Source organism: Xiphophorus hellerii, chromosome 7 (genome assembly GCF_003331165.1).
Source record: "Xiphophorus hellerii strain 12219 chromosome 7, Xiphophorus_hellerii-4.1, whole genome shotgun sequence".
Classification (NCBI taxonomy): domain Eukaryota; kingdom Metazoa; phylum Chordata; class Actinopteri; order Cyprinodontiformes; family Poeciliidae; genus Xiphophorus; species Xiphophorus hellerii.
Genome location: NC_045678.1, coordinates 24481468 through 24497732, shown reverse-complemented (window position 1 = coordinate 24497732; position 16265 = coordinate 24481468). Strand labels below are relative to the sequence as shown.

The following is a 16265-nucleotide window of genomic DNA, read 5'->3' as shown; positions in this document are numbered from 1 at the left end:
CCAAATATAGTCTTAATTTTGAACAAAAGGCTAAAATAGTGGTTGCAAAAAATTTTACTGGTTTTTTAAGACTTTTTTGAGGAAATACCACTTTTCAGTTTGTGGAACAAAATCTCTTGTTGCTGCGTTCTGTAGCCTTCTTCTTGAAGACAGTATGAAATGATTTCTCTTGAATCCTACAACACGCTTTCCTCTCGATCTTTTGCTTTGAAGATGAGTTTGTGTTACTTAAGCCAACATAAATTGCAACTGTACACAAAGGTAACTGAGTTGTCCAGAGAATTACATTACCATTTAGACCTTTTAAGAGCCTACAAAGTTTAGACAGATTGCGCTTACACAAGAAAAACAAGACCTCAAAGTCAAGGGCTCATTGAAATGAACACTTACAACACGGCTGAGATAATTCAATTTTACACTCAGATGCATCTAACCAAGTGTAATTTTCGACATGGCAACAGTTTCTTTGGATGCACTCTATGTTTGTAGACTTCTGACCTTCTCAGCATGTCATACAGCATGTCTTGGCAAGCTAAATGAAATCTCATCTCGTCGGGAGACATACCAATTCTCAAGATTTCAGCAATGTAGAAGTCATTTACACACGCAATGTGCCTGTCCACATATCTGTCTGTCGATCCATCTGTAAATAATAAAAGACTGTTGTCAGGCTGATGCTTTGTGCTTCGCCGATGTATGCTATTAATCTTGACAGGCCCTTGCTTCCTGTATGGAGGGTAACTGTCAGTATGTGCAGACTGCATTAATTACAGTGTTACAGAATAACAGCCGTGGCAGTACTGAATTTTTCCTCTTGATTAGCTAAAAAAACAAAACAAAACGAAAACAGATCTGTAGGTTCATTTTCATAAGTATTCTTTACAGCTAAGACTTGAGGGCGAAGGACCTTCGAGACTTCATTATTGCATTTCACAAATCTGAGCGAGAATATGAGGTGACAGAGACTAATGGCGTGGCTTCCTCACAGAAGCAGGTACAGCAAAACACTGAAATGATGTCCGCGGGTCTCCATCAATCACAATTAATGACTAATTTTACCTATGTTAGGGAAAACTAAATAGTCTTAGAATCAGCACTGGACTGTGTTTTAATATTTTTGAGGGGAAAAAAAATCATTTCACTGGGTTTTACTTTCACCAGCATGAAGCAGATACAGAAGATTTCACATTTAATTTTTATTTAACCGCATTTAAAAGCTTTGGAAGTAGTCTTGGGATTGGATAACTGGATTCTCTCAGCCAGAATAGATGTTAAGGTCTCACAAATTTCCGATGCACAGATAATTTATACATATTCTGCTTTCCGTTAATGTCTTTGTCATAAAAAGTATCAAATAACTTAGTGATTTATTTATCATTTCATAATATGTAATGAGACAAAACTTTCGATGAAATATTATTTTTGTACTTACAAGAGATTGAGTGGCAAAGTCCTGTCACTTCTTTTGATTTGAAGCAGTGCAGTGCCTTACCAAAACAATGTGTGAGTCCTTTCTCAGAAATGTCATTATAACTGTTGAGTCCTTGGATCTATAGTTGCCGGTTGCTGTACTGGCTAAAGGGTGGTGATAGTCCCTACCACTTTGGCCAGAACAGCAGCTGGCTATCATGGATGCCAGGTGGATACAAGACTTTAGGCCAGGGGTCTCAAACTCCAGTCCTCGAGGGCCGCTGTCCTACAGTTTTTAGATGTGCCAGAGGTACAAAACACTGGAATGAAATGGCTTAATTGCCTCCTCCTTGTGTAGATCAGTTCTCCCAGCCTCACTAATGACATAATTATTCTATTCAGGTGTGGTGCAGCAGAGGCACATCTAAAAGTTGCAGGACTGCGGCCCTCGAGGACTGGAGTTTGAGACCCCTGCGCCAAAGATGTCCAACAGATCAGGGACATGCAGAAATACAACCTTTTCAGCTGAATTCAGAAATGCTATCTAACTTGCCTGCTGGTTAGTCCAGCTGAAATCAGATGAACTGGACAAAAAAGGAACACTCTTCTTATATTTACATATCAATAATGCCTTACAAAAGTATTCACACTGTTTAATTTTTTCACAATTAGTCACAGTACAACCATAAAATTGGGGCAACATGTGGGGTTTCATGTTATCAAAGAACACAAAGTAACACATACGGTACTTGGAAAGTAGAAGAAAATGCATACATGGTTGTTCATGTTTGTTCAAGTGTAATATGCTCATGGATTCAGCGTCCTTTCTTCAGAAAGATTTCACTTACAAGATCTTCAAAGAAAGATAAAAATAAACCAGGAATATGGAAGTTTAAAGTAGGGTTATATTATAAAACAATGTCCTAAACTGAATATCTCACGCAACACTGTTCAATGGAAAAGATATTCCATTAAAAAACTTAAACTTCACATAACTGACAACACAGTTCACAGGGAAATAGGTAGAGCTAAATAGAGGGCAGTCCTGGAAGAAACCCTTTTAGAAGCTACAAAAGACTTCAGATTGGGATAACAGAACATTGAGCCTAAATTTACAGTCAGAGCTGCAATGAGATTTAGATCGAAGCACATTCGTGTATTAGAATGTTCCAGTCAAAGCCCAGACTCAGTCGATAAAGAATCTGTGACAAGACTTGAAAATTGATGTTCACAGATGCATCCCACCTGGCCTGAGTAGGCTAGAATCTGAATGAGCAAAATTTTCAAGAGGTGGCAAAAACATATCCAAAGAGATTTGCAGTTTTAAGTGCAATGCATCTGTGATTCTGAAAAGAATTGATTCAAGGGGGCTGAATATGTCTCACACTTCTCAGATTTTTATTTATATATAAAAAAATAGGAAAACCATTTATCATTTTACTTTCACTGAACAATTAAGCATTATGCTCCTCTGCAGTTGGTCAGGAAGAGTCCCCTTCATTGTAATCATCAAAGGACTCCTTCTATAGTTCTAGCTTTGACTCACCGATAATGTGTCATCACAGAGACTATTGTGTCCTCAGCGGTGACAAAAGTGATGCACACTGAGCAGACCTATCATTATGAATCGTGTCAGTGCTTTAATAAAGGTTCATTCAGCAGGTGGCCTTTTTTTAAAAAATGGTTAATTCAGAACTCTGATTTACTGACGATATTTTATACACATATAAAGGGGGAAGTGGTGCACAAATTCAACCAGTAAAAGAAACCCCCAATATGGAGTAGTGATAAAGTAGGGTCAAATATTCAGTCCTAATGGAGGGTTCTTGTTTCACTCTGCAAACACACCTTGATGTTGTCTACCGCTGGTTGCCAAATGGTGTAATTACAGAACTACTGGAAACACAAGGTCAACCCATGCAGGTCTTTAGGCTCTGTAATAATTGAATTGCCTTGAGGGCTTCCATTTTGAAGGTGTGAGTGATCCATCAGCCTTGGCTTGTCTTTGATCAAACAAGCCGTTGAAGTGGAAATTGAATATGATGTGCCACAAGCGAGCAATCACATCTAGCCAGTGGTCCCTGTGGCATCAAATTAACACAAGGTGCAAAGCTAATCTCAGCCAGCATGCCCTCTGGGGCGTAATGTTTTGTAAACTGCATGTAGACTGTCACTCTTCTTCATGTGCACTTGACTGATTTTTGGAAATGCGGCCTACATTCGATTTTAAGGTTAGCATTCACACTCAAGCACTCAGTGCAATGAGGAATTGCTCCTCTGAGTGCTTCTGTGTTTGTCTGCTTTTCTGTTTTTGTGATAAATCAAAAAGTGTGGGACTTTAAAAGAATGCCTGATTGGATAGTCTAAAGAGGAAAGAAATGATGCTAATCTCTATAGAATTTAAAGTGTCAACTACAGAAATGTTCTTCATTTTAATTTGGTCGCAACATAAATCCTGAAGGATATTCCACTGCACTCAGTTATGTGCCAAAGAGTGCTGCTTGGCTTGGTTGAATTAGAGAAAAACATAAAATGAAATGTTCTTTTAAATCGCACTGCATTAAAGAAAGGAGTCATTTACTGAATGGTTGCTGCTACTGCTTAGCTGTGTAGTTTTTCTGCGCCTTCTCAAGGTCTCCACAGAAGAGTTGTGACAGGTTCATAATCCAGGGTTGGTTTTTGTATCTGATTTAGATTTCTTTATTTTAATATGACTCTTTTCTTTTTTTTAAAAAAACTTTTTGAATTTGCCCACCCATAAAGACATAATTTTTTAGGCATATTTTTTTCTCCACACTTTCACTCCTTCGCAGAAGCATTCATATTTTCTCCATCACCATGATACTATGTAATGCTTAAGGTCCAACATACAGTGAGAAAGAGACATTAAAGTCTTTGGCACTTTCTGCTTTATTTTGAACATTCCTGTCAGGTCAGAATTGTCCTGAGGAAAAAGGTAGAACTCATTGATGGACTCGGTATGCTGAGGGTCAGAGGGCTGGGCTGGGTGTGTGTGTGTTTTTTAGAGACACACTTATCACCAAAGCTCCTGGTGGCTGAGATACTTAGGCCCAGGGGGCTTTGTTTTCTGTCACAGAGAGGCAACCAGTGAGAGTAGAGATGTTAAAACATTATGACGCATAACAACTGCAAGTGCATGTTCTCAGTTGAACCGGTGCCAGAGGCATCTATCTGTTGACATGGGTTGGACATCACTGTCTTGCCCACTCCCTTTTTTTGTTGAGGTTCGAGAAAAGCTGCTGTAGAAGAAACTGAATATCAATGGGAGTATGATTCAAAGCAACTGAAAAATGCACGTCATCAGCAGCTAGCAAGTGAACATAGCAGGGGACAGAATATACTATACATTAATCTTATATCAGCTCAGAGAATACATCAATTATTAAATGGCTTTCTGACATGAAAGCTGTATCCATTTGGAATTTTAGTGCAAGATGAAACTTAACACTTGCACTTCGAATAATTGATGAATTCTGATATTATGTTCTTGCTTCCTCTAAGCTTCCTTTAAAATGTTATTTTTAACCAAAATGTGCTTTTGTACATTTGAATGAACATCTTACAGACACAATCTAAATTATTTAAGAAAGCTCTAATGTGATACTAATTAAAAAAAAAGCATAAATAAAGCCATGTACATGTTTTTAATTTATTTGTATATGGTTCTACCAGAAGCAACTCCATGGATTGCTAGCAACACTATTGAGGAAACTGACTTACACAAACAACAGAAATCAGCAAATGAGGTTTATGTTTACAGGTGGCAAACTGTGGTGGGCTGATGATGAATCAGCACAGCTGGGGACAGTCACCAAAAGAGATGGACGGAACTTTTTGATTCTGAGAAACAAGACAAGTGGTGTTGTCCATATGAAAGTGTACGACAGGGAGGGCCATAAAGGTAAGAAGACACAAAATTATATACATATTATATGCAAGTATCCATCTATAATATCTTACTGTTTGCATTTGCTGGTTATGCTTTTCATTCAGGAAGAAATTCGTGCCAAATGAACAATGGAGGATGCTCCCAGCTCTGCTTCCCAACCTCAGAGAACACCCGCAGTTGTTCCTGCACTGTTGGATATCATCTGCGCAGCGATCGTACATCCTGTGAAGGTAAGAAATGCTTTAAGGTACACATCACTTTCAAGGTAAGATTGCATTAAAGTGTGCTAGTGATACACACATCAAAGCTTAGAAATGATTAGGTATATTTAAATATATGTGATAGCTGATAAAGGTTTGTAACAGGTATTTCTGTCATTCTTTAGGTGTTGACTCATTTTTACTGTATTCCATCCATGAGGGAATCCGTGGAATTGCATTAGACCCGAATGACAACAGTGAAGCCCTCATGCCCATCACAGGAACCCTGTTTGCTGTGGGGGTTGACTTTCATGCAGGTATGATATAAATTAGAAGACCATGTTAGATCTAGTTCTCAAGATCTAATATGGTTTTGGTCAGTTTTTGTGTTCCCACCTTGGTCAAGACAGTCATTTGCAGTGAATATGTTTTACACAATAACTAAAAGGCAGGAAAAACACTTTCACTGAACAGAGCTGTAACTCATATGATTTTACCAAACCACAATTGGACAGACATAGAATTTAAAACCGACATATTTAAGTACAGGTTGAACTAAACATGGTTTTAAAAATAAGCCTATTTAAAATATCACATGAAGCAAAATGTTTTTTTATTGTATAGTAAGAAATAAAATAAATATTGAGGTTGGAAATGTATATTTTCTACTAACAATACCTTGTTAGGTATTGTTAACCTAGCAACAATGTAGATGTAAGATATTGGTATACAGTGGTGTGAAAAAGTGTTTGCCCCCTTCCTCATTTCCTGTTTTTTTGCATGTTTGTCACACTTAAGTGTTTCGGAACATCAAACCAATTGAAAAAATAGTCAAGGACAGCACAAGTAAACACAAAATGCAATTTGTAAATGAAGGTGTTTAGTATTAAAGGAGAAAAAACATCCAAACCATCATGGCCCTGTGTGAAAAAGTGATTGCCCCCCTCGTTAAAATAGATTATAACTGTGGTTTTTAACACCCGAGTTCAATTTCTCTAGCCACACCCAGGCCTGATTATTGCCACACCTATTTTCAATCAAGACATTACTTAAATAAGAGCTGCCTCACACAGTAAAGTCCACCAAAAGATCCTTAAAAGCTACACATCATGCCGAGATTTAAAGAAATTCAGGAACAATTGAGAAAGACAGTAATTAAGATCTATCAGTCTGGAAAGGGTTATAAAGCCATTTCCAAAGCTTTGGGAATCCAGCGAACCACAGTGAGAGCCATTATCCACAAATGGCGAAGACATGGAACAGTGGTGAACCTTCCCAGGAGTGGCCGGCCGCCCAAAATCACCCCAAGAGCGCAGCGACGACTCATCCAAGAGGTCACAAAAGACCCCACAACAACGTCCAAAGAACTGCAGGCCTCACTTGCCTCAGTTAAGGTCAGCGTCCATGCCTCCACCATCAGAAAAAGACTGGGCAAAAATGGCCTGCATGGCAGAGTTCCAAGAAGAAAACCACTGCTGAGCAAAAAAAACATTAGAGCTCGTCTCAATTTTTCCAAAACACATCTTGATGATCCCCAAGTCTTTTGGGAAAATATTCTGTGGACCGATGAGACAAAAGTGGAACTCTTTGGAAGGTGTGTGTCCCATTACGTCTGGCGTAAAAGGAACACTGCATTTCAGAAAAAGAACATTATACCAACAGTAAAATATGGTGGTGGTAGTGTGATGGTCTGGGGCTGTTTTGCTGCGTCAGGACCTGGAAGACTTGCTGTGATAAATGGAACTATGAATTCTGCTGTCTACCAAAGGATCCTGAAGGAGAATGTCCGACCATCTGTTCGTGAACTCAAGCTGAAACGAACTTGGGTTCTGCAGCAGGACAATGATCCTAAACACACCAGCAAGTCCACCACTGAATGGCTGAAGAAAAACAAAATGAAGTGGCCTAGCCAAAGTCCTGACCTGAATCCTATTGAGATGTTGTGGTATGACCTTAAAAAGGCTGTTCATGCTCGAAAACCCTGTAATGTAACTGAATTAGAACAATTCTGCAAAGATGAGTGGGCCAAAATTCCTCCAGAAAGCTGTAAAAGACTCATTGCAAGTTATCGCAAACGCTTGGTTGCAGTTGTTGCTGCTAAAGGTGGCCCAACCAGTTATTAGGTGTAGGGGGCAATCACTTTTTCACACAGGGCCATGATGGTTTGGATTTTTTTTCTCCTTTAATACTAAACACCTTCATTTACAAATTGCATTTTGTGTTTACTTGTGTTGTCCTTGACTATTTTTTAAATTGGTTTGATGTTCCGAAACACTTAAGTGTGACAAACATGCAGAAAAACAGGAAATGAGGAAGGGGGCAAACACTTTTTCACACCACTGTATAAAGAGCCAACAAACCTTGGACAAGTTATCTCTTTGTAAATGTTTATAGAGTTCACTTGAAATAACACATTTCAATTGCAATGAAGCAGTTTTTCTTTATTTGAAAGCTTAAACTGCACAAAGTTGGATGCCTCAGTGATTGAACTGGTGAGGTTACACTCCTGATTTCTCTAAAAGCACTTGAGTTTGATTGGTGGAAAGGGTAATGGAATATCATCTAAATGCTAACACAACAAACATCTTCTCCTTGGAAACCAGCAGATGGGCTGTCCACCCACATCATGTCCGCTATTGCTCAGCTAATTACTGTAACTGAAATCATCTTAACTCAAAGTGGTTGCTTGCTAAACGCGTTTCTTGTGGTAATAACAACTGGCCCTTGACTTTACCAGGTGGAAGGGACAATTAATGCAACAGAAACATGCAATTAGAGTGTTAACCAATATGGAGACATGTCAGCAATCTTATAAAACAATGTCAAATGATTTCCATCGCAGCACTGAGCTTTGTCTGCTGATAATTTGTAATGTTTCAGATTTTCAGCGAAGTTTGGTAGTTTTATCTGTTGTTAAACCTTTTGTGGTGTGAACTTTTAATTACTATATTAGGGCTTTTACCTTAACCTTACTTTTAACAGTTGCTTTAATTAGTTAATGACTGAACATCCCAAAGGGATCATAAATGAAAGGGTTTAGTAACAATGTAACATGCATTTCAAAAATATCTCTGGTATTTGAGTATTTTAAGTTTTGTCAACCTATAACCATAAATATCAATTCATATCTAAATCATTTCTAAGTGTCACACATTTTTTACCCTTTACTCTGACACCCCAAAATAAGATCCAGTCCAGCTGCTTGTGGAGGTCACTTAATGAACAGAGTCCACCTGCGTATAATGGGCATCAATCCAAACACTAGGACGCTACCTAAAACAAACAGCTGGAGTAATAATGGAATGGTTTAGATGAAAACTTTGCCTACTTTTATAACTTATGCATTGTCTTTGTTACAGTGCACAGTTTACGTTATTTTGTGTATGTTTATCACATAAAATAAATCAACAAACTACATTGAAGTTTGTGGTGGTGAAGCGATTAAAAACTTTTAATTAAAAACTTTGAATTCTATTGATACTTTTGTAAAGCATTGTATGCTGGTACTTTTACAGAGTTTATGAAAAGGTAGGCTATTCATGTCTAAAAAAAATTTATGTTGCATTAGCAAGTCACAAAAACTGGCCCTGACAAAATAAATAAAAGTTTCAACACTTGTTTCTTGGATTTTCTATGTCTGAAACATCATCATTCAGTAATTTTTTTCAGAAAACTTCAAAGAAATATTCCACTTTCTTATCGTTTAAGCTGAGCTGCGGCGCAGTTTAAGAACAGACACATTTCTGCATTGATTGTCAGTACTACCATAGCATTGCTTAGATTTAAAGGACTGTGTAACTTTCAAATTTGATAAAGCTTTGCTTTGTCAGGATGAATGCAGAAACATAAAAACAGGATTTTTACAGCTAACTGCCACTTAAGCAGTGGCTGAAATGATTTTAGAAAGCTGATTCCAGGCATTAGCAAATCTGCACAATAAAGCAGATACCATCTCTGACAACTGTTTGAAAACCCAGCTTTTGGGCTGTTTTCTGTCTCATTTTTATGTGATATTTAAATTGCTGATTATATTTCTTTTTTATATTCCTCAGCTGTCAGTTTTTGCCTTTTTTCCCCTCCCTTTACATGTTTGCAGTTATTGCAGTCTCTCTCTCTCAAACACGCACACACACGCCCCCGCACACACACCTCTATAATAGCTGTGAAACACTAAAGCAAATATCTATTAACGCCCATCGCTCTTGAGTTTTTTTGTGTTGCAACCTCTGTTCACGCCTTGCTGCTTGGGGATATTCATTTTAAATAACATTATCTTTCAGCCTGTACATCTCCAACGTTATGATTCTTAGCTACTGTTTTTTTTTTTATTGTTTTGTGGAAATACTCTTCAGTTTATGCAATAAAGTTTTAGAATATGAATTTAAATTATAGTACAAAAAGAAAAGAAAAAAATGGCAAAATTTTTAGATTGGATCCACCTGAATCTACAGGATTTATTAACTTCTTCTATTGCTTTACAAACCCTAACTTCCTAGTATTTAAACAAAATGTATGTAACACAATGAGTAATTTATTATATCAGGCTCTGGCGTGTTTCCAAAATGGTATCAGCTTAAGGTGTCATAGTTACCAGTTGTCATCTGTTACCTCTGTGCTTTCTTGCATATATTTCTCGTCAATAACAATTGACCTTTCATGCTGACAAATACTCTGAATATATTCTGCTGCTGAAGCAAATAAATTCTGTATAAAAGCTATTGCATGCTCACGCAGCTACATGCTTATAGCATTCAGATAGTGAAGGTATAAAGGAATCAATTAGCGTGGTTATTTTATGTGCTTTTTAAAGTTTTCATGAAAGTAAATATGTGAGGGTGAGGAAAGGATTCCCTTTATAAAGGAAAATAGGAGACCTCTGTTAGCATTTACATGAAAACCAATGTTTAGATATCCTAATTCATGTTAAACATTTTAAAATGGTTCTTAATTTACATTTTCCTTCCTGATTATATATATTTTTTTAGTATTGAGTACATTCTCACATGAAGACACACCCTTGGGGGTCCCTTTCTTAGACAGGTTGTTGATGGGCATAAAGGTTGTTGTTTGTTTTTTTAACTCTGCTTGTATGCATTTCTTTTCATAAAAAGTCATTCTGAACCAGTGATTTTATTTTGTTTTGTTTTGGTAATCTTTCCTTCCTGTCTGCTCTTCTACCAAATGGCTATACTGAGCATAGAACTGCCAATAACTTTTATATCCTGTTTTATTTTTATTTTTTGTAGAAAGTATTCCATGATTCTGTGTTTAGCTGTGTCTTTTTCCTGGATAATGTAATTTGTTGAGCTACTGCTGCCATTACTTTAGGTACTAATTTTGGTTTAGGAATTCTTTTTTCTAGACAAATTTATTGATGGGGCTATTGCTGCCACTTCTTGTGTACTTTGGATTTAATTCTATAAAAAGTTCTTCTTGCACAGTGCTACTTTAAGTTGTTTTTCTTTCCAGTATGACACTAGTAACGGAGGTGCTGCTGGCATTAATTTTTGAACTTCGGTTTTGTTTCTTTTTGTAGAACACCTTTGTGTCAAAGTAATATGTGCTTTGCTGTGCCTGTTTTCCTAACAAAGCCATTGCATTGCTGTCAGTAATTGTTTGAACTCTTGTCCGTATTTCTGTCCATTTCCCTTAAATCAGTATTTGTGTGTTTTTCTGTTTTCTTTGTTGGACAAGAACACTAATAGAACTATTGATGCCATTAGATCTGTGTATTCTTTGTTTTTAGTTTTATATTAATCCCGGAATAGTGTGTATTTTTGTGTGTCTTTCCTGTTCCTTCTTCCCTATAATTAGGATTAAATTGAATAGTTTGTACTTTGATCTACATCTGAATGGATTGTATTGAAAGGAACTTGTCTGATCTGAGTTGAATTTGTGCTAGTTTTGAAATATTTTGGTATGAACTCCGGTTTGCTATTTATTGAAGCGCCTTGGGTGATATTTGTTGTGAATTCCTTCATTCAAATAAGCTGGAATGAAAGCAACACCAAGTAACTTTCACTTTCATATGAACCAATGGAAACTTTGAATTCTGTGCACTGTCTTTACTGTTGTTTACTCAACAAAATCTATTGAGGAAATATTTCAACTTTTAAATTTTATATTAAGCTTAAACAATTTGTGCAATGAAGAATTGTTAGGCAGTGAAAAGATTTTAATAATTTTACTTGATTGTGATTTCAAAAAATACTTATTAGCTTGTCACTTATTTTTTTCAAATAAAAAGTCCAAGAAAACATAGTTAGATTTCTTAGATAAATATGAATAATATCGCAACTTACTTAATATACAAATAAAAAGCTTCAAACCAGACTATTTAAAAGAGACTCTGAAGGTCAATAGCCCTTTTGAGTGTGACTGCAGCTTTTGGAAAAGAAATGAGCTGAGTCCAAGTACAAAATTCAATGATTGCCACAGCCTTTAATTCTTTGGGCAAGTGAACATGCAAATGTAGCGCTAAGTCCCATCCAGGATCAGCACCTGACAGCACGCACATTTCATTTACATATCGTTATGGAAGCCAGGTTGCCAGAGCAGAACAGATGAAAGCCCCGCAGCTGTATTCTGTCATATGTCATCTTTGTGTTAACAGAGTGTGAAGGCATGAGGAACAAGATGGTGCAATTAAATGTCTGATGCTAGGTAAGCTCTTAACAACCTGTGGAGAGTCGGACTTGGAGGCTCCACTGCAAATACAGCATAGTGAATTTACCAAATTCTTAAGGACTTACTGTGCACTGCTTTGAAAACTAAAAGGACTTTTCTATAAATTAAAATATCAGAAATTTCAGTAGCACAGTTTTAAAATTTCATTTCATATATTTTGTGGATTCATTACACACATAGTCAAAAATTTTCAGTTAAAGTTAAGTTTTTCAGTTAAGTTTCGGTTTTAAAAAAAACATACTCTGTTGGTCTTTGAAGTAATCTTTAAATTTAGGAAGAAACTGACTTGGATTTTCATTAGCTGCTTGCCGTAATCATCAAAATGAACAGGAATGTGTCATTTTGTGTGAAATAAATCTAGATATGCAATATTGTTTTTTTCTAACTACTGAAATAAATTACTTTTTTTGATTCTAATTTATTGAGATGTACCTGTACACTCCAGCGTCATATTTTGTACTTATGCTGCCCCTAATTTGAGGTCCTTTCTAGCACTATATGACATTTGGTAATACTGACAGTGCTAAAGTAAAATTTGGCGTTGTTTAAAACTGTAACTACATCCATGACAGCAGCATTCATCATCCTATTATCTCCTGTCATTAATGGTATGGTGTAATTTTCAGGAAATGACACAGTGTACTGGACAGATATGGGGCTCAACAGAATATCCCGTGCCAAACGTGATCAGACCTGGCGGGAAGACGTCATTACTACAGGCATCAGTCGAGTCGAAGGCATCGCTGTTGACTGGATCGCTGGTCAGTATTGTGTCTCCCCAGTCCATGGTGTTATTACTACAGGGTGTCAGCTTGCTATTGACAGTGAACAATTTACATTTCTGTTTTCTGTGTCTAGTTAACGCAGGAAGTAGAAGCTTAGGTTTGATGCTGCTCCTCATTAAAAAAAAAAACCTTTTCAGCAAACAAAGTAAAATCATTCATTGCAAGAGTACAAATGCAACATGATTTAATGTACTGAATTTTGAAGTTATTAAAATATGTTTACAGAAGGACGTATTTCGTAACAAAAAACTCTAGATGTGGTGTAAAATTTTTTATGGTGTCAGATTTAAAGAACATGTTAAAAATTCTCATACCATTAAGTTCACCTTACAAGTTTTCTCTTACAATAGCTTTTCTTGTTTTCATTTGAAGTGGTGTATTTTAAATTTTAAGTCACTGAATTTTCATTCAGTGACAACTGTCTCATTTTTAAGGTTTTAAATGGACTTGGATTCTCCAACTACTATAATAAATTACAAATACATCTTATTGACTGAAACACATCAATCAGTTAAAACAGTGGTGAAAACAAATATATGTATCCATACATAAATAGCTGGTTTCTGTCTTCCTGACCATATACTCACACTTTACTGTATTCCTGTCTATTGTAGAGTATATTTCTTTTGCATTAACTTTTTGTGTCTACACAGGAAACCTGTACTGGACAGATCATGGTTTTAATCTAATTGAAATCTCCCGCCTTAACGGTGCATACCGCTCAGTGGTGATATCTGAAGGACTTGATCAACCAAGAGCCATTGCTGTTCATCCACAAAAAGGGTGAGGAATATCTCTCTGTTTTATGATTTTGTTGTCCAGTTTTGCAGTGCAACAGGCTACAATACGTGGGATCAGTTGGGTTTTTGAATGTATGAGGATGTATAGAAAACTGATTATTACTTTAACTGTGTCGTTTTCCTTAATGAGAAAAACTGGTTTTCACACCAGACCTTGTCTGAGCACTCGAGCGGTTTCATGTTTGTTTACCTGCTTATTGATGCAGCTATTCAGTCAGCCAATTACTTGCCAGCTTTGCTGAGCATTAGACCATACACATGCAGCTTCTGTTAGTGTCAGCATCAAACAGAAACATTGAGAAAAGGGTATTCTTAGTGATTCATGCCAGACTGCCTCGATATTGACAATTGAGAATCTATATTAAAAACATTTTCCTGGCATTTCCCACAGTTTAGCCAACTGACAAACATATTTTTGAGTAGTCAGAGGTGAAAGCAGTGAAACATTAAGAGCAGACTATAGATATACTGTATATGTAGTTATCTAGATAATAATCATAAAGACCCAATCCTCAGAAATGTGTGATTTGTGGTGTGTGGTTGTGATGATGCGCACAACAACTGGAATAAATATATCAAGTTGCAGCCATGTAATATGCTGAGTCACTAATTGTGCTTAATCTGTTTTAGCACAGTTTAGACACATCCAATAAGTGTCAATATTGAAAATGTATGCATGTCAGATGTTTCACCTTGGTGCTTCCCATATGTTTTTGCCTTAAATCCCAATGCTGCCTAGTTGCAAGGACTACCTGATATTGTCACATCCACTGACTAACGAGGCACAGTTGGCAAACCCTTATATAAATTTACCATGACAGCAATGTCAATACATCTCTTAATGACCTGGAGCGCTAATAATTGCAGGTTAACGTCAGTAGAACAGTAGAGCATTTTTTCGAAAATTACAGAGATTGACAGATGACATCTAAGTCCTCACTTGAAGTATTTTAATAGGTACTCTGTTAAACTTAGGATCAAAACCAATGTAAGGGGTTGTTCTGGGTGTCAAACAAGGACAAAACATAATCTGCAGTCTAAGATATGTTTTATTGTAGAGCTTTTATTTTTTGTTAGGCACCACATACTGGCAGTAATCAACACCTGAAGTCCAGTAATCTGTTCTATCTTGTAGCGCTTTAGCCTGCTGTGTCCAATGTGGGTTTGCTTCATTGTCTTATTCTCTTTGTGGAAATTAAGCCAAGTGGGTAAAAGTCACTTTTTATGTGGGTCCAATTATGCTTGACAGTTACCTTTTCTGGAGCGAATGGGGGCAGAATCCCTGCATTGGCCGCTCTCGTCTGGATGGTTCAGACCAAGTTACCCTCGTTAATTCAGGCATCGTATGGCCCAATGGGATTTCCATAGACTTTGAGGTACAGTCTACAACACAAGCATTGTCTTCAACCTGATGTACTCGGATATTCTACACCCCCTCTTTCATCATTTTCTGAAATTTTAATGTGCATAAGATGGTGGGTCTTTGATCTGCATTTTTTAAATTACCTTCCAGGAAAACACATTATATTGGTGCGACGCACGCACAGATAAGATCGAGAGGATCAACCTTGAAACAGGTGAGAGCCGGGAGATTGTAATGTCAGCGGCCAACGTAGACCTGTTCTCTGTGGCTGTGTTTGGGCCTTACATCTACTGGTCTGACAGGTAATTTATTATTTTCCTAAATACACTCAAATTCCCTGGCCTGCAAGGCCCTGTATTTTAACTTTACATCAACCTAAGACGACAAGCGTCTCGTGTGAAAATATTACAAAAAGCAATTGTTCTTACCAAAAGTCAAAGCCTATTTTTATGAATGCAGACAGAAATATTTGTCACCAGCATCCTAAATCCTTCTTCATCCCTGTTATAATGGCTTATTTAGGCTCATGTTTTTCACGACTCACACTTAAACTAGTCGTAAAAACGGTTAATTTACTTCTCCCTAATTTCCTGTGCAACTAACCCGCATGCATTTCTTTTTTGTGGAAAGAAGAGCAAAAGAATAATTTTAGTCCCTTTTTTATCAGTTCTATTGAGAAAATGCTGTTTCTTTTTTATCCGTTCAACTTGCCTCAACCAAAACTTAGACTAGAACATTTCTTAAACATATATTTATTAGTTGCCATCTTTTTTTTTTGTTAATGATGTTCAGGGCCCATTCCAATGGCTCACTCCGGCGAGCTTTTAAGACCGACGCCAGTGAGGATGTAACCATGAAGAGTGGTCTAGGGGTCAATTTAAAAGATGTGACAGTTTTCAACAGAGATAGGGAAAAAGGTAGGATTTAACTTTGTATTCTGATTCATTTTTCATTACACATTGTGTCAATTTGCATTTTTTGTAGTTTGTTTGACACATAAATCTCCAGTTTTATTATTTTTTTCAAGTACATAAATCAATCAAGTTTATTTGTTAAGCTTAAAATATCAAATTTTGGACTAGTGCAGGTGAGGATGCACCTGATAGCAAT

General features: G+C 36.9%; 1 protein-coding gene across 4 annotated transcripts in view; it reads left to right on the top strand.

Annotated features, from left to right (window-relative positions):
• The window catches only part of lrp1bb (low density lipoprotein receptor-related protein 1Bb), a 338038-nt gene that overhangs the window by 224371 nt on the left and 97402 nt on the right, over nucleotides 1-16265 (top strand). For all 4 annotated transcript variants that reach the window (XM_032567549.1, XM_032567548.1, XM_032567546.1 and 1 more), the window contains exons 33-40: nucleotides 5192-5332; nucleotides 5425-5550; nucleotides 5706-5837; nucleotides 12834-12968; nucleotides 13646-13775; nucleotides 15042-15168; nucleotides 15306-15457; nucleotides 15948-16072. In XM_032567549.1, coding sequence (XP_032423440.1) covers nucleotides 5192-5332; nucleotides 5425-5550; nucleotides 5706-5837; nucleotides 12834-12968; nucleotides 13646-13775; nucleotides 15042-15168; nucleotides 15306-15457; nucleotides 15948-16072 — 1068 coding nt within the window. The remainder of the gene's footprint in view (nucleotides 1-5191; nucleotides 5333-5424; nucleotides 5551-5705; nucleotides 5838-12833; nucleotides 12969-13645; nucleotides 13776-15041; nucleotides 15169-15305; nucleotides 15458-15947; nucleotides 16073-16265) is intronic.